Raw genomic sequence first — 23,862 nt, 5'->3', positions numbered from 1 at the left:
CAATATATGACCACGCAGTTGTTGATTGGCCACGACGTGATTAGAATAATCGGCGATGATGGCTAACCTGAAACAAGATGCATAATTGATACGAGGAGCCCCTGTGGGTAAGTTTTCCGAGTCTTCTCTTGGCTGACGTATGAGGAAAGAATAGCAATAAAGACTGCCAATGTGTTGTTATATCGTCAACATGCCATTATACTACGTATATTATGACACACGTGGTGAATTGCTACGCCGATCTGATGATCTAGTGACAATGAATAGTAACAGCCATGAAAAGGACCGAGATGAATACATTTATGGCGAGAGGGGCAAGATTAGCAATAGTAGAGAGGTCAAAGTCCGCACCGTTAGTGGCAGTGTGCGACACCGTACGAAATGAAATGAGTGGCAAGGTTTCGAATGACTTGGAGAATAGTAATCTTATTCAGTAAGTTTTAGGTAAGAGGGGTTAAAGTTAACGGTAGTTCGTATTAATTTAGAAGAAATACTAAACACACATGCAAGATACGCAAAAAGAAAATTGTTAAAATCAAAACGGGTGAGAGATAAACGCAAGCGAAGTAATTGATGAAAATCCGTCTCCGATATTTCGCTAGCACGAATCCTATGCGCTTTCTTCAACACTCTCCTTGTGGTGTTAGAAATTCATAACTCAAGGCACATAAAACATAATATAAGGAACGAAGAAATCGAAGTGTTTTCCACCTGCGTATATGCTAGCGCAAACGCCCACTTCCAGCTAAAAGAAACGCGAGTTGTTTCACATTCCTCCGACTCCGCGGGACGCGCTTCGCATGCGGAGTGGGCCTGTTCGAACTAGTCCACGACCGAGCCGTATAGGGGGAAGGGACTTCGCGAGAAGAGAGGATCCGCAGCCTCGCTTGACGAGTCTTTGACCTCGTTTAAACCGTGCACTGACCCCGTCCAGCGCATGCTAATGAAGAGTTGCGGTTGCGACGCCGATAACGCGGCGGTGGATCTACAACCAGTCGGCTGCCGCCGCCGTCGTCACACATGCTCCAGAATCGTACCTCGGCCGCCTTTCCCTGGTTGCGTGACTCTCATCTCTCTACGGGAGCTCTTCGCGGTTGCGAACCCTCCACCCCTGCTCCTTTGGCGACTTAGGCGAACCACCACTGCCACTTTCGATTCCGCGGAACCAGTTCGCCAGCAGGGTCAGGAAGACATGTCGAAGGAGAGAGTCCCAGTCTTAAACTGGTTCCACCGGAGATATTTATTTTTGCTTCACGCTAAATGCGTCGCCTTTTTTCGAGGTTCTGTCTCCATTCCGAGCGCGCGGGTGCTATCACGATGTGCAGAGAGAGAGAGAGAGACACTTGTAGCGAAAGCGGCTGCAAGCTCTGCACTGAATGTCTTAGCCGAGTGATTATACTACTGCCGTGCGGAAGCACTCGCTTCTGCACTAGGGCGCTGTGCAAAACGGGATTGCAGGAGCATAAGCTTCTCCTTTCCGCGGTACCTGTTTAAGGTGGAGGAGGTCGCTAGAAAGGGACGTTAGCATTCGCGTGGAGACGCGGTGCGATTGCGAAATCTGTGATGCCTGACTTAAGTAGTTTGTCGTATACGTATACGTGGTTCTTACGTTTGGTTAGAGAAGTGAAACTAGCGTGAGTGTCACCCCGTTTTCTTTTTTCTTCTTTCAAGTCTGCGCTGCCGTCGAACGTCCCCATAACAACATTCATAAAGTATTCCAGCAATATGTCGGCTGGCCCAAGCATATATCTGCTGAGCTTCGTTTGTTTAGTTATTACGGAATGGTCTGTTATATTAATATTGCTCGGACATCACTGGAAATTCAGTGCAGCAACAGCCACATCTCAAGCGGAAGTGATAAATGTCGCTTTGTGCTTTGGTGAAATTGTTCTTGATTAAGTTCAGAAAAAGTCGCAGCGCTTCCGAAGACATCCTCTTAGAAGAATATGAAGCTCTTCCCCTTCTCCCTTTCCCCAGAGTAGGGTAGCCAACCGGACTCTTGACTGGTTCTCCTACCTTCCTTATATTCCCCCCTCTCTCTCTAGACCAAGCGCGCACCAAAGGTCAGGACGACAAAAGACTGATGCCCTTTGAATAAATACCACCCGGCAATATTGTTTGAGGGCCAGAAAAGGCCTGAGACATTGTATCATCTGGAAGTTGGGCCTTGTATCTTTTATAAGAAAGAACAGGGAAACTTCATCCGGAAATTTTGGTATTGCGAAAAACCACCAGCCCTCAGCTTTAGACACTGGCGCTACAAGATGACTGAGAACAATTAGTGGATCCGAGGGGCTCGATTATTTTGTTAGTCATAACCATATAAAGTAACAGAAAATAAGTCCACAGAGAGCAATGGGAAAGTTAATTGTGATGTTTAATCGAAATGTAGAAATAGGGAAGTACAAAGGGAAATGAAAACGTACGCAAAGATAATTTGCGCAGGTGCAACCAAACCAACATCCTTCACATTACGGGTGCGGTGCTTGAATTATTGGGCTCGAGCGGTGTTATATCTGTTATATGTTATATAAGACGCACACTGGGCTTTGTTCTGGGTTGGCGATTTTGCATAATATGGAATGCTGGAATTTCGCATGCTACGCGCAAGCAAAAAAAAAAAAAAAAAATAAGAAAAACAAAAGCTTTCCGGTGTCATTCGTCTCATCAAATAGTTCATAAAAATGTTATCTGATGGCGAAATTTTCGTACTGCTCTTTATATCATTATGCTCGCGAGTATTCGGGCGACTGGAGTATGCCGTGGTAGTATGAAAATTGCATCGTACACCGTCTGGCCTTTTGCACTGGCAAAGCAGACTCTCTTATGCCCACGTTGTAATCCCACCTGAAGTCTTAAGTACACCTCGCAACCGTGTCCGTTCGCGTTGAAACTAAGCAGTTGGATTTTCTCCTTGTTATTTCGCGTTGTAGGTTACCTTTCTCGACGTCGCTGCCTTAATTAGGCGCACGATGTTATCGTGTAAGCTCGGAAGAGCCGACTGGTGGCACTTAACACAAAGAAATCAGACCCACTTGCTCCGCTCCAGTTTCTCAAATGTACTCTCGTCCTGGAAAGAAGGCATTCAGTCGTGTTCATGCACGAAAAATCTCCCTACGCAAAGCTTCACCATACCCCCCTTGCCTGTCATCGAGCATTTGTTGCAATACCTATGTTACTACAACCCATTACCAAAAAACAAAACAAGCTCCACTATACAAACAACAGAGGTTGCTGTTCAACACGTTTCTTTTTTTTTTCCAGTAGAAATGTTTCTATGCACTTTTAAGCGGGTACCCACAGGGAGTGCTGTCAGATTATTTTGAGGAAATAACTGTTCTGTATCGTGTCATCTCTATTACCGAAAGTTCTGTTCTCCTCGATAGAGACTTGTATCGCGCACACGCACACTAAATGCACCTCATAAGTGAGTATGTAGCAATTATTGAAAATGCAGTCAAATTTAAAACCGGGGCGGAGAAGCGAGCGGGCTCGGGTGCTCCCCTGTATTACGCGCAGCGCCACATGGACGAAACACTCACTTATCGATTCAATTGCTGGGCGTCGAAATGACAGACGCAACGAAAACAGGTAAGAATGCGACATCAGCATAGATTCGCAAACGCGGGTATCAGGTAGGCTGCCTGTGATAAAGAAGTGGGCTTGGAAGAGTCACGTAATCCGTTGTTGACGTTTTCGGGTGCCGTTTCGAGAGACAGCGACGAGAAAGTTCTGTCACGCACTCACGATACGCCCAATCCTTCAACGTCGCGCTTTGTGTCTCAGATCAACGCGCCTAAATGTTATCAGTGTAATAAGCAGCGATATTGCCACTATTTAATGCGTATGAGAGGGGAAAAAAACTGTCATCCGCCCGACTTTGGCACGAAGCTACAAAGGAAACCGATACGGGTTTCTCAAAGCTTTGCAGTTTAAGAGAAACTTGTCTTGGTCCGGGATTCGAACCCGGGACAACGCCTTGACTTTGAACTTACTACGTAACGCATATACCACACAGCTGGTTGTCTGTTTTAGCATAGGCTGGTTGTAGCATAGGTTGTCTGTTTTAGCATAGGAATTTTTTTTCCGGTGATAGGTTTTCGCCGATTAACAACTGTTACAGAGAGATAACGCTCGGCGCAAGGCGTATTGGAACTTTCTCGAATGTTGTCGCCGGAACTATAGCGAAATAATCTTTTCTATTCAGACTGCGTACGTGACGCACATAGTGGTGTACATTCTGGAACGTACGCTAGCGATTACTCTGGAATGTACGATGAGTTGTGTACGTATAAACGGCAGACGCACTTGACCCGTATAGATCAGCGACGACCGACGAGTGTGCTCGCCGATATCGTTGTACTTGAGTGTTACCTGTTATTCTGGGCACAAGTTCGCACAATAAAGGGTTAAGGCGCGGTTATAGTGTGGCGTTTGAATCGTGCCAAGTACCTGCCGACGAAGTTGGAAACGTCATGCTGGTGACGCGAGAATCGCCGAAAAATTCCTCCAGCGCATAGTTTGGCACACTGAACGTGGCCCGCTACGGCGCGGTAATCAGCTGTTGCCGCAGCGCACGCCCACAAGTGCGCGTTGAGCGAGCTCTTTCTCATTTGGCAAAGGCGCAAACTCGGCACACTCTCTTCCATGCACCCGAACTGTAGGTCAACATGTGGTCAGCATGTTGCCGGCCTTCCACGCTAGCGCCCGATGGACTCTGGTCTAGCGGCTCCGGCGCGAGATAGGACATATTCTATCCTCCCGCGCCGGCCACGTCAAAGCGCGCCGAACGTCGCCGATCACGCTGGCTGCCGCTAGACTGACCGCGCTCCGCCGGACTATGATCTGCGCCTTTTGTTTCGTGACTAGCAAGTTGTGCCACCATCACTACAACATGACAATATTGTTACTGCTGCTGCTGATGATGATGAGGTGATGATGACACTGGACCGACAATTTGTTAAGCGCTCTTATCGAGGAATTGCTCGTGTTATAACTTATGTGGGGCTCTAATTTACTGATTGGCTTATTGCTGATTCACTTATTTATTTATTTATTTATTTATTTATTTATTTTGCAGATGAGATGCCTACCAAGAAGCCTGCTATGCGCGGTGCATCGGACTGGGTTCCGGGAGAACAGCTCGTTAGCAGCTGCGGCGACCGAGAAGCAGCGTCCTGTGGAACACGATGTGTGCCCCGTACACGGCGACAAGCTACAGCAGTTGCAAGGCATCAGAAGCCGACCAGTAGGCGCGGCCAGCGACACCGCAAGACCGTTCCACGAAATTCCTGGCCCTAAACCACTGCCGCTGGTCGGAAACATCTGGAGATACCTGCCACTTATAGGTGAGAGTGCATTCCTTGAGACTGTTATATGCCTCGCTAACACTTAACGCAGTACTGCAAGCCCCCTTATGGGCTTTAATGAATGGCAGTCAAGGCTATCAGACTCCAGTCCTTTTACTGAGATAGAAAATAAAATAGGGACACTCCAGGCGAACTTCAGGTTGACAGTTTGCACTTTAGCTGATTTACAAAGTTCAGGCAAAAAGTGCGCGCAGTAAGGTATTCGTAAAAATTGCTGAGCTGACACAAGGTGTGGGAACTCGCGATCACGAAATTGTATTTCAGTGGGTTACCAGCCATACCCGCATAATTGGGAATGAACGAGTGGGCTAATTGGCGAAACGTGCGCACGACCATAGAGAAGAATACACCATTCTGCTGTTCAGCAACGAGGTTAGAAACATGTTATCAATACTCTCAGCAAGACGACCAATTGCGGCATGGTTTAATGAAGAGCCGAAACAAAAGAACACCTCTGCATGCCGTAGGCCTTGGGCTTAAATTCGATGCATATGTGAATATACCACGTAGTGTGGAAATCTCACCACTTTCATCTTGGTGTGGCCTACACAAAGCACTTTATCTTTAAAATCCATCGTGCAAGCTCAGCGTCTTGTTCGTTTGGAGTGGTGGACGAGGACATAGCCTACGTGTTGCTGGACTGCACCCTATACGCCCAGCAAAGGCAACTGCTGTACTTCAAGCTTATTGATCTGGGCAATAATAAATTTTCCATTGGGACAATACTTGGACTAAGACCAGTTATAGTAGCCTTGAAAGAATAGCTTTCAGTGCAGTAAAATAACATTTTTTAAAGGTACGAAGATGTGCTCGGCATACTATAGAGACGATTGTATGCAGTGCCCCACCTTCGCTGTTGGTGTTTCGTCTTTTTTTTTTCACTCTTGTATGTGTGAGTGTTTGCACGTGCTAAAGTGTCCTTTTGACGAAGCAACCTGCTGTCGTACTAAATGAGTTCAAAGAATCTCTGAACGCATTACACAGCGTGGACGCCTGTGCGACTAGCACTACGAAGGCGCTCTTAACTTTTCTAATAGACGTTGGTTTCAACGAGATAGTATGTTAGCACGTTGTGTTACGCATACGCCATGTGCCGAGTGTCGTCCTGTGTCCTGTATGTTCTGCGTGTGTCATTTTATTTATGATTGCATTGAATACCAGGAGTACCCTGTTAATCGCGCCGCCAGGTAAACCTTTACTGTTATCAGTAGTGAGCATCTCTCTCTCTCGAACTCAAAATTTGTTTCGCTTGTCGCAGGGGTGCGGGTGTGCAGGGCAGGGGGCAACTAAACACACGATGAAAACGCTGGCGGTTCACATATAAACGGTGCTTTTTCCCCGCGTTTGTCGTATAGGCGATATGGACCTGACGCGGATGCACCGGAACGCCCAGAAGCTGCTCGACCGGTACGGGCCTCTGGTGCGAGAGGTGGTCGTGGGCGACCGCGTCGTCGTGCACGTGTTCGACCCGCGGGACATGGAGCACGTGTTCCGCCACGAAGGACGCTACCCGGCGAGGCTGTCGCACCGGGCGCTGCTCAAGTACCGTCGCGAGCGGCCCCACATGTACAGCAGCGGAGGACTGTTTCCTTCGTAAGTGCGACGCCTTCCGTGACCCCACCGCGTGCAGAATCTCCCCCGGTCGTGGCCTTCGAGAGTGGGCTCGCGCACAGACGCCCTGCCCCATATCTCGAAGGACATGTAGAGAGGGCACACCGGATGCTTCAGCGAAGACCTCCAAGTTGCACTAAAACAAATATTAAGTTAACCTATAGAGTGGTGGATTACTTTTTCAAAATATTTTTGAGTCACCTACTGTGGAGGAAGAGCAAGCAGATAAAGTATAGCAGGCAAAGAGGACGAGGTATGTCCCGGCTATGAATGGGTCAGTTTTACCGTCACCAGCGGCTTAGAGCGCTAAATTAAATTGAATGTCAACGCTACATTAGAAATCTTGCGCAAGCTAGCAGTGACTTCACTAAGTTTGGCAGCGTCCGTCGGACTCTATTTGATTGTTGTACAATAAAAAAAAAATACGCATTGTGACTAAAGATAAGTAAACACCCATTCTGCAGCCTTATCTTTCTGGGACCTTTTTTTGCCGTTTGTCATTTGCTTGCGTGGTGCCATGCCACCTAAGAACAGTTTCAAAAGAACAATTAGCGGGTCGTATATCCTTGTGACTTCCGCGGCTTCGCATACGCTTGACGGTAATTTCACGATGGCCGAACATCTATGCCAATATAATTTTTTTGTCACGAATTATCGAATATTCCTACATAGAACCGCGTATAGAGAACAACGTAATCGGGGACTTCATTATCTCTCTGGCATTTCTCACGGATCCATAAAACAAATTGCTAAAAAGGTTGTAGCCTTTTTTTTTTTTTCTGGCATGTCATGTCACTTTTGCATCGCATCTTAATTGTGTTTGTATGTGCGCTCCTACATACGCAGGAATGGTGAAGAGTGGTTCAGGCTGCGGCACATGTTCCAGAAGCCGCTCATGCAACAGGGTGCCATGTCTGCCTACATCGACGTCTTGCAAGATGTCACCCTGGACGTCGCCAACCTGGTACGGCAAACGCGGGACAGCAGAACGCTCGAAGTTGAGGACTTCCTCAAGGAGCTCTACCAGTGGGCCCTGGAATGTAAGAGCCATTGATGCTTCTCTGCACGTTTTTCAATGTTTTTTTGTTCATTTACCATGTCGATTCATGAGATTCGCTGTCTCTGACCCACAGTATGGCTGCGAGGGACGCCTTAATGCGGGAGCCCAGAATTTGTTTTGACGAGATGGAGGTTCTTTAGCGTGCACCACACACATACACACATGCGCACACGCGCACAAATTCTGCACCGCGTTTTGCACCATAGTGATTACCTGCCAGCCAGTGAACACGGCCAGGTGCGGAGACCCCCACCACGTGACCCACGTGTCCGCCAATTAAACTGTTTTTGGGATTAAAGGTTTTTGCTGGCACCGTATCCAGGGTCGGGGCGCCGACTAGAGCGGGCCGATCCTAGAGACAGTACAACAGTAAACTGCCATTCACTCACCCGCCGTGGTTGCTCAGTGGCTATGGTGTTGGGCTGCCACGACGGCCACGACGGCCGCATTTCGATGGGGGCGAAATGCGAAAACACCCGTGTACTTAGATTTAGGTGCACGTTAAAGAACCCCAGGTGGTCCAAATTTCCGGATTCCCCCACTACGGCGTGCCTCATAATCAGAACTGGTTTTGGCACGTAAAACCCCATAATTTAATTTTTTTTGCCGTTCACTCGGCGAAAGACTGCCCAAGAAGAATCGGCAAAGCCCAAACCCTAGGAAAGTAGACATAAGTGTTTGCTGTATTAAAGAAATTGTGCTCTTGGTGACATATATTTGCTGCGATTAGGTTATTTAGGTATCACTTGTTTTATCCCTGCATAACTCCGCAGGAAACAAGGCGAGCAGCCAGGACACCTGTAAGGGTGGTAAATATGGTGGTGGTGTATTGCGTGCGCGCTATTCAGCAAAAGAAGAGCAGCACGTATGCCAGCCACGATCAAGAAAGTCCGGGGCTAAGAAAGCTTTTCTTTGATAATAAGGACAGATGAGATAACACGAATACTTTGTCGTGTTCCTGCATGAATGCCAACGTAGTAATCGATAATAGAGTAGTCCAGCATGAAATACGTCCATACTGGAATATTCTGCCACAGTCTTAATGCGTCAGCCACGACGAGAAATCAAACCCGCGACCTAGTGCTCACCAGCAGGACACCACTGCGAAGGGAATTAAACAAATAATTAATTCTTCTGGCCAACCACTAATTTCTTCACAAAGCGTCCCATCCACCCGCCGAGGCCGAAATGAATGTAGCCGTTGTTCATATACATTCAGCTAACGACGTAAAACTTATGCGTGTTCATCTCAGTTTCGCATTCCGTGTGCCATAACTTCCGCGCACGCGAGCAGAAGACTCTTACGTAAAAGACCTTGAAGAATGCGCGGGCTTGCGTGAGTGAAAGCATGCCGAAGAAAGAAACGGATCCAGCTGGCCAACGTCTCTATACTCGCAGTTGACCTTAACGCAACGGGGAAGCTTTACATAACAAAATATCGCATCTGTATGCGCGGGACATGTCCCTGCGGGGTTTCGCTCTAGCGCCCTGCCCCAATGGCACATTCAGAGTTCAAGCCTTATCCCAGGAAGGAATGCATTTCAGGCGTTACCAAACAAAGCCATTTTTTTTCGGGGGGAATGGGCTAAGAGGCTCTTCACTCCTTTAGGCTCATCCATTAGAAGGATGTAGCCTTGCGACCGAGAACGCCTGATGCTTTGCTATGGTGTTCAGAGTACAATACTATGTGACGCAAGTTCTAATGTAAGTGACGTCGACTTTTATTTCGTAATGATATGTATCCGAGCTGTCTTGCGGGTTTTTGTCACAATCCCGGTATCTGACGTCGTAGAAATGTGCTTCGTAGGTGGCATAATCATGTGTCATGACGCGGGATAAAGAGTATGATGCGGTTTAATGACGTCGGCGTGTTATCGTCACCGCTGTGACGTCGTTATTTACCGCGGTGGCGCCGTATCCGCATCGTTCGCGTCATTGCGGAAATCCTCATGTGTCGTTTACAGGCTACACTTTCGAAGTTCGGAGCTATATTTCTTCGTCCCGGTAGCCTCACGTTTTCTTAATATTTCCCTTGTTTTTGCTTTCGTAATTATTCTCTAACTCTCCTACTCCACGCGGGGCGATAGTTTTTTTTTAAAAGAAATTACGAGTGCTATTTTAGTGCTGAGTGGGCATGCCCGAATAAACATATAATAACAATAACAAGTCAGAAACACAACGACCAACTTTAATAATAAGAGATGAGGAGCAATGGGAGACCATGCTGCTCAGCTCGGACCCGGATGTTCAAGCAAGACGAGTCCAAATGACTGAAGACGCCGCCGCGGCTTAGGGGCTGCCGGCAGCCATCTAAAGGGGGGAGGGGGGAGGCTCCTAGTCATTAACCCCCCCCCCCCCCCCCTATAACCACATTTTGGGCAAAATAATGTCACTTCGCTCTCTCTCGAAGAAGAAGGTTTAGGCAAGAAGTTCGTCAACGAATTCGAAAGACGCTTTGGGAACTTGTGCTGAAAAATATCGCTGACAGTGACGCGCGCGCTCTGCAGGCACGGGAGTGCTGGCACTGAACACAAGGCTGGGCTGCCTTCAGCGAGGTTTAAGCAGCGACTCGGAGCAACAGCGGCTAGTGGAGGCCGCCTCGGAGACGCACCGCATCATCATGGTGACGGAGAACGGGCTGCCTTTCTGGAAGGTGTGGAACACTCCCGCCTACCGGAAGCTGGTCCAATCGCAGGACTTCATGGCCAGGTGAACACAGCACGTGAGCGGCAATTGCACGCATTAGGCACCTTGCAACCAGGCACTTGCTCTTGTCTTGGTAACCTTCATTAGAGACGCGAATAATTGATCTGTTGGTCACGTATAAATTGAAATTTTGGTGGTACATTTACTTCAGCGGTTGGGAGCAGTGAAATAACCTATAACGTCAACAAAATTACCGGGACATGGAAGCGATTACGCTCCTACATTTATCGAGAATTAACCGCATAAGCATACAATAGAAGTGTGTAGTTGAAAGTATACATAAAGGACGCATGGAAAAGTGTGCACTGAGCAGTGCAATCTTTCCCGAACAACCATCGAACTGTAACATTCTATTCCAGGTTTAGTGGGGAAGTTGCTAGAAATTTACGAGCTTCAGATTTATGGGTTCCAATAACTTGTCGTACGCTACTGAAATTACCTATAAATTGATATTGTAAAGTTCAATCGAAAGCTTAACTTCTGGAGTGGGTACTTTGACTACGCCGAAATTTCGCATTGTTGCAAAGTCCGTCACAGTCCAAAAACTGTTGCGGTCAGAGGTGCATGCACATGAAAACCACGTTATAAAACTAAAAGTGCCTGTCTCTCTGATAGCCAGCGTGTGCAACCTACACGTCACGTGATCCACAACATAGATTGTTCGAGCTTAACGTCATAGACTCGATATTAGAGAGCCCTTCAAAGGTTCGAAAGTGCTGTTGGAGACAAGCTGAAGATAAGGGGATGCGATTAGTGTGCAGCTTGCTGCCATGCTCGAACATGTCGGTCGGTGATAACGTGCGTCACAAACCAGCTTCTGTAATGAAACCTAGCGCTATAGGCACCTTGCTCTAAAGTTTTTCAGAGTTGACAGTAGCGTCCAGAACACAAAACACACCGATTGGTGGAAGTGAAATGGGAAGGACGTGATAAATATTCTCTGTGACCCCTCCGATCACTTATCACGAGGCTGTAGTATCGGCGACCCGAAAATGTTGGAAGTCAGCCTGCTCTGCATATGACTGGACACGTTTACGATCGAGATCAGAAGCAGGAACAATCGCGAGCTTGAGCTCGGCAAAGCTCGGTGCGTAATTCAGACGAGCGGTGACACGTGGCTCGCTATCCTTTGGAAGGGCGTCTAACTTTCTTCGCTTCCCTAGCGGCCGGTGTCGGCGACGCTGCGCTGACAAGGGAAAACGTCGTAGCGCCCCCTGGCCGGTGCAAATTGCCTATCTGGACAGCTAAGAAATAAAGTTGCACGCGAATAATGTCTCAGAAATACAAGACCGGACAGCACGATTTCAAGCCGACATTACCTAAATCTAAAAGAAACGGAAAGAAAGAAACATATATATTCTGGCGATGCAGTCTATTCGTATAGAAGGCTCAGCATTCAAGGGCGCCTCTGGATGGTCGTATCATACTGCCGTACGAATCGCGACAAACGTAGTCTCCCTTCGCTCGCTCGAGTGCATGGCGCACTCGAGCGTCGCGCCACATATCGTGTATCGATAAGTGCGATGGACAGCTACATTGCCACCGGAGGAACATCCCTCGAGTGCTCCTTGCAGACTCGACAGTACACTTCTCGATATCTGCAGGTTATTGTGTGTTCGTGACATTGCCCGTGAAGCCTATAGTTGCTTAAACGCGGTACAACAAATACAAACAGGTTAGCAGACTTAAATATACACTTGATTAGCCCGTGGAGAATATACTTTGGTAGTGGGTGTCGACAATGTTCGTATGAAAATAGAAGTATCCAAGCTGTCCCAGCTACCCCAACCGTCGAGGACGTCACGTTACCCAGAAGTTGCAGTGTTGCCCAACGGCTCGGTAGAGGGCGCAGACCTGCAGATTAGTTTTTAACACCAGGAGTTCCTTAAAGCACGTATAAAGTCAGTACAAAAAAGCGTTTTGAATTCCACCGTCACTGCAGTCGGAAATTGAATCCGTGACCTCAGCAGCAGAACACCTGCAGCCGCGGAGCATTCGAGCTAAAGACGTCACCCAACGACAAGTCAAGTAGTGAGCCTAGCGAAATCGAAATCTTCGACGGAGACCGTACGTCCATCGTGCTGCAGCGCCTGCACACGATAACGCATAGAGAACCCTGCACCGGCTAGCTTGAATGAAGTACCATTGCTACTCAGCTTCAACCCATACATGTCACCAGCTTCCGCTGCCCATTGAATTGTTCGCAGGAGTGTAGGAAAACGGAAGGCTTTAGGGAGCTTTAGAAGGTCAAATGGTCGAAGCGCTATGTTCGGTATCCTGTAGCTTGTGCGGTCGCGGACGAGCATGTTATATGTATTATTAAAAAGAAATTCAAATCTGTATAGTTAGTTGCTGTAATATTTTCATTTTGCTTATGCTTATTTATGCTTATTTTCATCTTGCTCTCACGCTGCAGATTTCACTGGTATGCATGTGTGAAAGGCACAGTAATCGAGTGGAAGGAAACGGTATTATTGTTTTTATCCGTTTGTGAACCTTCTTCTTGGAAAGCCTTGAATAAAGAGGAATCCCGTGCTACATTCCAAAGCCGATGAAATGCAATTAATACAAAGCAAGCCGATTCGTTCCGAACGGAATGGGAGCGAAAGCATGCTCATAAGAATAACACGGCTATTGCGGCTTACGTCATCTCACTCTTTTATTTGTATTCTCCTTTGTTTACCTTTCACCATGTGGATTGTGTTAATTAGCGGACATATTGTTCGTTATTTTTTCATGTTGGTATCCTGAAAACTAGAATGTTTATTCGGCGTAGTGTTTATAATTTCAGGCTTCTTAAAGAGCAGATTAGGTTCCTTAGGTCAACATCAAGTTCTGTCTTTCACTTACGCTACACGATGCTTCAAAGACCATGTTCTAGCAGTCCTTAAATGTAACTTTGCAATGCTGTTGTTATATTTAATAGGTGGTTGGCGTAACTGCAATATTTTAACCATCCGCCGTAATGTCAAAGTTTTGATGCGTATGTCTTCAAGTTACAGAATTTTTCTAGGCACAAGCCATTATGTTCAAAGACAGCAAGAATGTCCTTAAAAGTCCGGTAAAAAGGTTTCAGGAGTGCCCCCAGTTCCGCAAAAACAATTTTATATTAGCTTTGTTTAATATTTTGTCTTTTTTTGCAGCTTTTGTAAAAGGGTCGGCGAGTCACTATTCTGTGTATTTGTTGCGTTTTGTAGCATCCTTTAAAAAAAGCACAAGATAAAGAAAAGAAGAAATAGAAACGCGAGATTTTCGCTTTGTTCAACGGTTGTAACTGAAAACAAGCCAGTCACAATCATTGATGGCAAACTTGAACTCTAATGGCGTTTCCGCTTTCCCATTGTTTTGAAAGTAATAGCGGTAAGCTTGGCCGTGATATTTTCATGATTCGCCAGAGTAATTAATTACTTTTTGCAACTTTCATTTAACGACACCGATTATATTTACAGCCGCCCTGCCTCTTTGTGCCAAGCTGTCATAAAAGAAGCATGAATGCATACAAGCTGCCGACTTAAAGACTTATGCTTGCGCGTTATATTCTCGCGTCTCAAGAGAGGGAGTGGGAGAAGGAGAGAAAAACACAGCAAAAGGTTAAGAAATGCGGCACTCAATGCAACTTCAGCACCATACAGTAGTGCGTGTTGGTGAGGCGTTGCCATCTATATCGGTATCGATTTTGACGTCTAGTTGGGCGAGAAGAAAACAACACACAGTATTCAGACATTTGCGCAAAGGTCATACCCTTTAGCGGTAAGTGCTGATGCTTTGTGTCAAGAAGAAAAGGCCATACTCGAGGTTGCTCTGTGAATCGTTGCACGTCAGATGCAGACAGGGTGATGCACTTACTATGCACCGGTCTGTGAGGGTAGAAAAGTGTTCATTGTTTTTCTTAATCGTAAGAGAGGGCGTGCATGGATTGACCCCTGGTTAGGCTTCAATTCGGGCAGCTATATTCTGCTTGTTGATTACCAAGTTCCTGAGAGTTTTTTTTCTTTTTTATTTCTTTCTTTTTTCGTCGCGATCTTGCTGCGCTGGGCACAGTTGCAAGTTTTGAGCTGGAAAGCAGCATTGCATTCGGTCACTGCTGTTCCTCGCGAGGGTAAAATGAGGTTCTCACGTTCATAGTTACATTTTGTTCCCTTCTTTATTCTGCCGACTAGTGGACGCACAGAAAACGTAAGAGTGTTCTCGGGATACTATCGTTCGGGTGCTTTACGGAGCGGGCCCTTCAAACCCGTGAAAGCGTTTGCGGTGCGGCGAATTTCTTGAAAGCTACAACGCATTTCGGTCGAACATACGTAAATGCGTCTGGACTACAATTGCTTGTAGGCCCACCTCCGTGAATATTTCATTGTCATATGCAATGACCTACGCTCATTCGCAATCACGTGTACATATAAAAAATGTGACACATTCAATACTCTGTACGCAGACGTGAATATCGTCTGTGGCGTGCCTGGTTTCACGAGGCTTTGTCGACTAGCTGCGCTTTTATTATACCTATGTCCATATAGGGATAATATATCTAGTATTATCCCTTATTATTCTATACTTCTGCGCATTCAGCGTGCCAAGGCGCTTTACAGGAGAAGCAAGCATCTCCATTGGTTAAACACGTTTTTTTTAAACGTACAATAAACGTCTCAAGGGAGGCATTTTCATAAAAAGCGACGTGGATTAAATGTAACGAGCAGTACATGATTACTCAAGCTTTCCGCAGTCTGCTCATTATTTGCCCTTTCTCTCGGTTTTCTGTTAGCGCAGTATAGTCAGCAAGTACCTGGAGAGGACCAAAGTGACGGAGGAGAATCACGAAACCGGAAGGGAGCTCACCGTGCTCGAAAAGTTCCTGTCTATGCCTGGAGTCGACATAAAGGATGTATTCGCCATGGTACTCGACATGTTCCTAGCCGGCATCGACACGGTGAGTTCTACACGCGATCAGTGATAGTTGAGTGATTGTGTAGGATCTGTTATTGTGGCGGCGGCGTGCTGGTTTGGTTATGTTGCAACGAATGTGGAGACAAGTAGTCGGAGCTATTCGCGATGTTCACAGAAGAAACGCGGTGTCATTATAAGCAAGGCAGCATTATTTTATCTCTTCGTTTCGGTGGTAGCACTAGCGCACTCAATTGTTTCCTGCAATAACTGACAGATTAAAATCAGTAATGTGCGATAGTTACATTGAGCGCGCTTATCATATATTACACTGGTTGGCAAATGATAGCAAACCACTATTAGCATTTCTACTTTTCTTTCTTAAGCCTTGTGGCAGGTTGCATAACATCAGCGTCTGTGCGAGCGTACAAACTTGCGCGGCGACTCTGCAGCCAATTGGCACATTTCTAGCAAGTTATTTACCTTAAATGAAACAATTCGAAGATTCATCCCTGAGAGGCGATGGTTGCGGGGGTTAATATCGGTCATTTCTGGCCTATTTCGGTGGTTGGCTTTTTTGTCATGCGCATAAAGATTAAAGCATCGACTTCCGTTAGCCTAGGAATAAAAGCTGACATTGAATTCTCTTATGCAACAGGCTTCCACATGCATAATTAACGTGCAAAGTTTACGAATATTCGGTTTTCACTATTTATTGTGCATGTTGCGGGCTACACGAATGCGCAATCGAAAAAAAAAGGTAAGTATAAGAAAACTTGCTAACAGTATCGGCGCGCATCCCTACCGCGGACGTCGTTAACCATCTGGCTCAAAGGGAGCAGGTTAAATATTCCGCGGTAGAAGGGAAGTCATCAGCGCACGGCGTTCCCAGGTGGCCTACTTTCAAGCACTGACCAATCCCAGGGCTGCTTAACCCGCCGGGGTGGCTCAGTCAGCTAAGGCGTTGCGCTGCTGAGCACGAGGTAGCGGGATCGAATCCCGATGGAGGCGAAAAGCAAAAACGCCCGTGTGCTTGAGTTGTAGTGCACGTTAAGGAACCCCAGGTGGTCAAAATTAATCCGGAGCCCTCCACTACGGCATTCCTCATAATCAGAACTGGTTTTGGCACGTAAAACCCCAGAAAGAAGTGCTGCTTAACTTCGATGATGTTACAAGAACTGAGTTACCGAGAACGATGTTACGCGTTGCGCCATGGTAAATGCCATGACGTGACTGATGAAGCCGCGAAGCAGAATCGAGACGTTGCCCCATGGTAAATACCATCACGCGACTGATGATGACGTCGTGAAGCAGAATGGAAACCACGTTTCTCGTTCATTCCACTGCACATAACAATGGGCAAATATCGGCGAAGCTGCGCTTGTTCGTTCGGGCCGAAAGGGTGCTGATACGCGGCCGCATGCCTCTCAAAAAAGTGGGTCAGTGTCAGGGTCTGCTTTACGTGATAAGCGCTAGCTGTACGCGAGCACGAAAGAGAGACTGTCTTTTAAAGTGGTAGCTTTTACGGGGTCTTTCTGCTCTGGCTGCGTCTATATACCCTTGCAACAAACCAAAACAACCCACTCTCCGAGTTTGAAACCACACTATTTACCCTAGGTTTTCTTCACCAGTTCTGTCGATTGTTACAGGAATTTTGACCCTGGTGCTGCAAGTTCACTCAGCTATGTCTTAGAATGCACTGCATCTGTAGTGTGCTGTTAGGCAAAAGAATTTCACGTGTTTCCAGATGTCCAATTGAAACACCGACCATTTACGTAAAATCGCGAGCTTTCTACTTCATTCCATCCTAACTGATTATAGTCATGCGCCCGTCTAATTGTGTCCGTTCTACCTAACTCATTTGATGGTGAAACCCCAATGCTTCCGCTATCTGCGTAGCCGTCGAATGACACAACTACTATACTCCTGTATTTCCAGACAGCGTACTCGACCACTTTCATCCTCTACTACCTGGCAACGAACCGGCGGTGTCAGGACAAGCTGGCTCTGGAGCTGGGATCCCTGCTTCCAACCAAAGACTCCAAGCTCACCATGGAACAGCTTCAGGAGGCGGTGTACCTCAGAGCCTGCATTAAGGAAAGTCTAAGGTATGCTGTTGTCTTTTCTTTTAAAATGTACCCAAAGCAGCTGTGCAGCCACAATTCAGTAACGAAGAAGCCGTAGCTTTCAGCACTCCAGATACGAAGCATTTCTTTGTAAGATACGTTTGCCATTAACGCTCCTCCATCGCTAATAATTTGCCGAACATCATAATTTGCTCGCACCAGCGGTTACGAACAGTTCCAGTGCAAGAACTGAATACGAGTTCAGAAGAACATAAGGATTGAAAGCGTAGAGAGTTCGCTTGTAAGATATGGTTGAAAAACAAGCGCAATATTTCTTGTTTTAGTCGATGCTTGTGTCATGTATAGCTTTCAATGCGTCCGGTCAAAAATTTTGCACTGTTTTTTTTTTCAGCCACGGGACAAAAACACTGCGAGATACAGAAAGTTTGTGGCAATAACGTGAGCTGAACGAGAAAATATATCGCGGCAGTTTCATTGCAACATCTGTGTTTATAGAGAACCAACGTATGGATCGTGACGGCTGTGCAAATATTGGCTTGCATACTGCATATGTTTACACAATGTTGTTTGCTCCACGACAACTCTGACTGCGCAGATGATATGCGACCGAGGCAACAGAGTTCTGTATCAGAGGCCCGGCGTACGTTGTGCAAGGCAGGCCTCTGAACGTTCAGTGGAGTCCATTTGCCGTATTCGAAGTTTCTTCATTTGACTGCATATAAGATTTATATGTATATATGTAAACACTTTGCGTATAATATATCAGATTTAATACAGCTAGCATTGCGCGCACATGAAATACTCCGTTCCGTGAGATTTTTACTGGCACTGAAAGAAGATATTTGTAGTCTCAGAAAAAAAAAGGTTTGTTTGATATTGCTTAGAAAACAAATTGTTTGGTTTACACTGGTTTACACCTACTTTAAATTGTAACACTGCAGCTTTTCCTTTCCTCAGCATCACCTATGAAACCTTTGAGTTATGGATTACAAGTTTTTGCTGTGTTCACTTCTGCGGCGTTTGTATGGCTGAAATTATTTGCCGTGTACTCATAATAGTGATATTCTTGTTTTGGTAAATACATTTTTATTTGAAAGGAAATATTTGCATCAGAATATATCTGTATATACCTGCCACATGGGAATCTCGCGTTCTCGTAATGGTTCAGGAGCAGAAAAAAAAAAGTTCAAGATGTGGGAAGAGCAATTTGATTAAAATGAACGCAGCTTCGCTCATCTTTCAGACGCACGCTTTCGCATATCGTATCTAGAAGTACCAGTGTCAGTATGACAAGTATGAAGGTCAATGGTGATCTTACGCAAACAATTTGGAATCACAAACTGTTGGTGGTAGTACATTATCCTTTCTCGCATTAACTTTGTCCGCTGTTCCGCAATTTCGTTTTCTCGCCAGCTTTTTATATTGAGGCTGAAATGAAGCCGGAAAACTCGATGTCACTCATGCTTTTAAATTGACAATTGACTCAAATTTGTTCCTGCCTTATCTTTCTTTTTTTGTTTCATGCTTGACCATTACAAGATTAAGCCCCATCGCAATAGGTGTCGGCCGGGTCCTTCCAGAAGACATCGTGCTCTCGGGATACAACATTCCAGCAGGGGTAAGTTTCACTAAGCCGAATGCGTTGTTACCGGTGCATGTTGAGCTTAAGGTCATATATTCACATTACGCCAGTATGATTTCTAACGACATTACGAACCTATACTGGAATGAAGTGCACTTACGAACTGCTGCTGTACGCGATTTCGCACTGCCTTGTTTCGTTCGTTCATGCTATACGTTACTTCATCACTGCGTCGTTTGTTTGCGTCGTTTTAAATAATATGGACTGTTACGAATTCCCCGCATAATTGCGGCCTCTCGATATGGATGCGCAATTACTTGCGGTGACTATGCATGCGCAGTAGCTATCTGCATATTGGATGGTTACCTCGCAGCTTAGAGGAGATTAACACCCATTTAATAAAGCTGTATTTTCGTGTCACACGTCGAGGAATATAACATTAGCGAATGAAGTTGGTGATATGAATTCGTAGTTTTTTTTTCTTGTTATGTGCTCCCCACTATCTTCACTGAAAATGCCGGCGATTATTATTGCACTGATATTGCACAAAAAACGTACAATAATTAATGCACAGACATACTAATATTTTTTCAAACTACGCAAATACTTTCCTTCATTACCTTCACCGGCCACTTTCGCAATCACTGCCTGATTCATTCACTCGCTTATTCATTCACTCACTTACTGATTTAAACCTTAACACCGAGGGGAACCAGACTTTCTATCGTTTTTAAGTTTATCCAGAGCGATATGTTGCTTTCTGTTGGTCCTTCGCGCAGTCTCAATGGAAGGTAAAGTCACACAAGAAATAAGAGGGAATTCCGGTCATCGATTCTTAAGTCGCAGACTAAGGTACATTCGGGGTCAGTGCGCGATCACTGCGGGAACTTTTCCAGGCTTATTCAGAATAGCTGTTTGGTTGGTGACGTTCTGTATTCAGACGAAATGATCATTTGCGTGGGCAGAAAACTAAAGTGCAACGTTGTAAGAAGACTTCTGAAGCCAAGGACAGACTCAGGGCGCTTAACAGCCCGAAGCAATGACGGAGTAAGACGAACCAGGCTTCCGGTCCGGAGCTTGCTTTGAAGTGAAGTTACTTGCTCCATGACAAGTTAACTTTATGTAGAGCAATGGAGAATAAAGCAGAAAGCAATGAATACGAAAATGAGAGTAGTCAGCACTTGAATAATTTCTGATTGTTTCTGTCACCTATTACTAGCCAAAACAGCCATGCGTCGCAATTAGTTGGAACTGTTCAAAACAATATTGTCGAAGGCTTATTATCTTTTCCGCAATAAGTTGATTCATTGAGGTGTATATGACAAGCGAAAATTTCGGCCAAGAACACCCTACTAAGGCTCGCCGCAAGCCAGGTGTTCAGTCACCCTTTAAGTTAACAATAACAGCCTATGCAAAACAAACTTTCGAGCGCATGCGAAACCATCGCCCAGACCGCAAAACACACACCCGTGGCATCGGGCACTTTCATTGCCGATTGAATAGCATAATGCATCACTTGCCGACGTCGTGTGACACCACAGTGCTTTATACTTCAAGGCCCCGAAATGTATAGAGAACATGTGTTTGTTCAATATACTATCCTGTTTCTCTGATCTTCATTCTTATACAGCGTTTTTCTAGCGTAGGTTGTGCCGCCCATATTCAAAAAGTAAATCATCTCACGAAGTGCTGTCCGTGAATTCCTACTTTTCTTTCTTTCTTTCTTTCTTTCCCTCTTTCCTTCTGTCTTTATTTCTTTCTTTCCCTCTTTCCTTCTGTCTTTCTTTCTGAAGTTGGCTGCGTAGTTTTGCTCTCCCACACGTCGCTCGCTCCGAAGGTATCCTTATCACCAATTGTGCGGAGTCCTGGCGCATAACGCGCGGTGCCCGTTTGTTCACCCTTTGGCGCAGACTGTGCTCATCATGCACAACCAAGTGGCCTGCCGCCAGGAGAGCAACTACCCGGAGCCCGACGCGTACCGGCCCGAGCGATGGCTCAAGGAGCGCAGCGAGGGAGGCCGGGCGCACCCGTTCACTCTGCTACCGTTCGGCTACGGACCACGGATGTGCATCGGCAAGCGCTTCGCCGAGACCGTCATGTGCCTGCTCGTGGCCAGGGTACGTTGCGTTGGCGTCATGTCCTTCTTTGACCGCCTCAGCGTCGAGTAGAACCGAAACCACCTCGGGACGATTGTGCAGTGCTAGCCGACCAGGAGATCTGTTCGGATATGGGCACTTATGGTGCTGGCTCTATTGGTTAACGCTATGAGGCGCGTGACTGCTGTGACGTATAGAGATATGTCAGAGTGAATTCGGTAGGTAGTCGTCAATCGGCGTAAAGCATCAGAGCTTTTCGAGTGCCGTTTATGGCCACAGGTCGACGGTCTGTTTGATTGGAAGAAAAATTAAGTTCCCTGCTGACAATTATAAAAAAGAAAAGCCAAGAAATGTAATGTTCTTGGCAGCAATAAAGCTAATTATCGGCTTTCATTTGTTTGCAGTTTGGCTGCATGAGTTTGGCCAAACAAAAAAAAAATAAAAAATAAAAAAAAACGCGAAGCGCGTTCCTTTTACATGGCCCACTCTCTCGACAAATAACTGCTCAGAAAAATAGACCACACGTGCCATGGTCTGATGAAACTTCGGAGACTTAAATTCGACCGTGCCGTCGCTCTTCGTTTTGCTGTAGCACTGTAGGGACACCTTTCGGTAAGTGCTACGAACATCGATCGCCTGCAGTAGTATGTTTGACGTCGCGCTGGAGTGGCCACATGCACTTATTCATTATTGGACCACGAGCATTCTCCGAGGCGCTCTGTGTGAAGTTAGCAAACAGTGAATGTTTGTCGTTAGAAAGCGGTGAACGACTATAAGAGCTAGCACATAAATACCGTAACGCACATTAGAACCATTTGTGAAAGCAGAAAAAAGCTGCTCTTCAGCGATTGTCAAACTTGGACTCAAATTTCTTGTCTAACCCCCCTCCCCCCTCCCTCTTTTTTTTTCTCCTCTTTCCTGCAGATCGTTCGCAACTTCGTCTTGGAGTACAAACACGAGGATATCGACTGCTTCACGCGGCTCATCAATGTGCCAGACAAGCCGCTTAGAATGACCTTCATCGACAGGAATTCATGAGCCCCGAGCGTGTCAAAGACGAGCGGGCCTTTTAAGATCCTCTCAACGCTTCCCAATGAGGAAAAATTTTCGTCCTGTGCGCTGCCTGACGATGGAAGAAAGTCCAGCCAGTGCGCATTCGTCGACTAACCGCCTTCGACGAGGATGAAATAATGGAAGCCCACACTGACAATGCCGTCCGAGGTTGCATCCATTCCGTGTGAAACTCAACGATCGGGGCAGTGCCGCAGTACAGAGAAGACTGTGAATGCGTTTTCATACTTGAGAGTCACAGGTGTGCCCACAGCCACCAGCGAGCGATTATCGTTTACGCTCACATCGTTGAAAATTGTTTGAGACTAGTGAGTCATCGGGACTCCCCAAATCGCCCATATCAGTGGTTCAGCGGCAATGCTAGTCTCTGCTGCAGGGCATGAGGTCGCGGGTTCGAATACCATGTGCTGGCGAAGGAGAATGGCGCTGAACAGTTTACAGTGTCTTATTAGCCTTAAGTATACCTATGGAAGCCACCACTGCAAGTTGGGATGTATTGGCGCATTGGGATACAAAACTACACGTTATACACAGCACGAAATTGCCATTCGGCAATCTTACGTATAACTGAAAGGTACGTTGCAGCTGAAGTAGCCATACGGATGTTATAGACTGTGCAAACTCTGGGACTCGTAAGTGTGGACGTGCCCGACAAATTTTGCGCCCACCGTTTCAAGACCAAGCACTCGATTCCGGTGATGTGTTGTGACAGTCCAGTTGCGTGCACTACAAAGTGTTGTTTGTTTTAGCCTATGTATTCAAACTAACGCACATCAAATAGAAGGAAATAAGCTGTTTGAGCCGTTTATTCATCTTTCATTGTGTGTGTTTGTTAGTGACATGGGGCATATAACGCTTCTAAACCTTTTTATTGCTTTTCCGTTCTTGGATCTACGCATGCAGCATCGATGAAGGAAAAACAGTATTTTCTGAAGTTTACTTTTTATTTATTTTTTTGCTGATAAGAAGGCTAGAACACATGGATCCAAGTATGTCATCATTGTATACATGGTACCTCAGAGTGGAAGATGTCTTCTTTCAATAAGAAAAAAATACAGATGGTAGCTGATTTTACAAACAAGGATTCATCAGTTTTGTGTTGTCACCTAATATGTAGAGAATAAGGCACCTTGGACTGTACCTTTGTATTTGTCGAATGTTATGCAATGTGAACTGTGCAAGGTTACTTAAAGCTGTGGCTTACTCAGCTCTAAGGATAGAGCGACGTTAGATGTTCGCCTGTCTCGGCGCACTTTTGACAGCTACTTTCGTATAATACCAGACCTCCGCGAGCGTAGGCCAACAATAATACTCCAAGTGCACTATAGAAGCGTCCCTGTGCCAATACTTTGTGGTATGTGCTCGAACGAAAGTACTGTCAAATCGAGGATATTGTGTGTCA

At 46.1% G+C, this 23,862-nt stretch overlaps 1 protein-coding gene across 5 annotated transcripts in view; it reads left to right on the top strand.

Moving 5' to 3' along the window:
• LOC119461020 (cytochrome P450 302a1, mitochondrial-like) overlaps nucleotides 1-23,257 on the top strand; it is a 61,171-nt gene extending 37,914 nt beyond the window's left edge. For all 5 annotated transcript variants that reach the window (XM_049655140.1, XM_049655142.1, XM_049655141.1 and 2 more), the window contains 9 exons: nucleotides 5,081-5,348; nucleotides 6,725-6,962; nucleotides 7,827-8,020; nucleotides 10,548-10,749; nucleotides 15,511-15,670; nucleotides 17,563-17,732; nucleotides 19,251-19,329; nucleotides 21,204-21,410; nucleotides 22,314-23,257. In XM_049655140.1, the coding sequence (XP_049511097.1) occupies nucleotides 5,081-5,348; nucleotides 6,725-6,962; nucleotides 7,827-8,020; nucleotides 10,548-10,749; nucleotides 15,511-15,670; nucleotides 17,563-17,732; nucleotides 19,251-19,329; nucleotides 21,204-21,410; nucleotides 22,314-22,427 (1,632 nt within the window). In that variant the 3' untranslated portion in view covers nucleotides 22,428-23,257. The remainder of the gene's footprint in view (nucleotides 1-5,080; nucleotides 5,349-6,724; nucleotides 6,963-7,826; nucleotides 8,021-10,547; nucleotides 10,750-15,510; nucleotides 15,671-17,562; nucleotides 17,733-19,250; nucleotides 19,330-21,203; nucleotides 21,411-22,313) is intronic.
• The last annotated feature ends 605 nt before the right edge of the window (nucleotides 23,258-23,862 follow it).

Source organism: Dermacentor silvarum, chromosome 8 (assembly GCF_013339745.2).
Source record: "Dermacentor silvarum isolate Dsil-2018 chromosome 8, BIME_Dsil_1.4, whole genome shotgun sequence".
Lineage (NCBI taxonomy): Eukaryota > Metazoa > Arthropoda > Arachnida > Ixodida > Ixodidae > Dermacentor > Dermacentor silvarum.
This window is presented reverse-complemented; position numbering and strand designations above follow the sequence as displayed.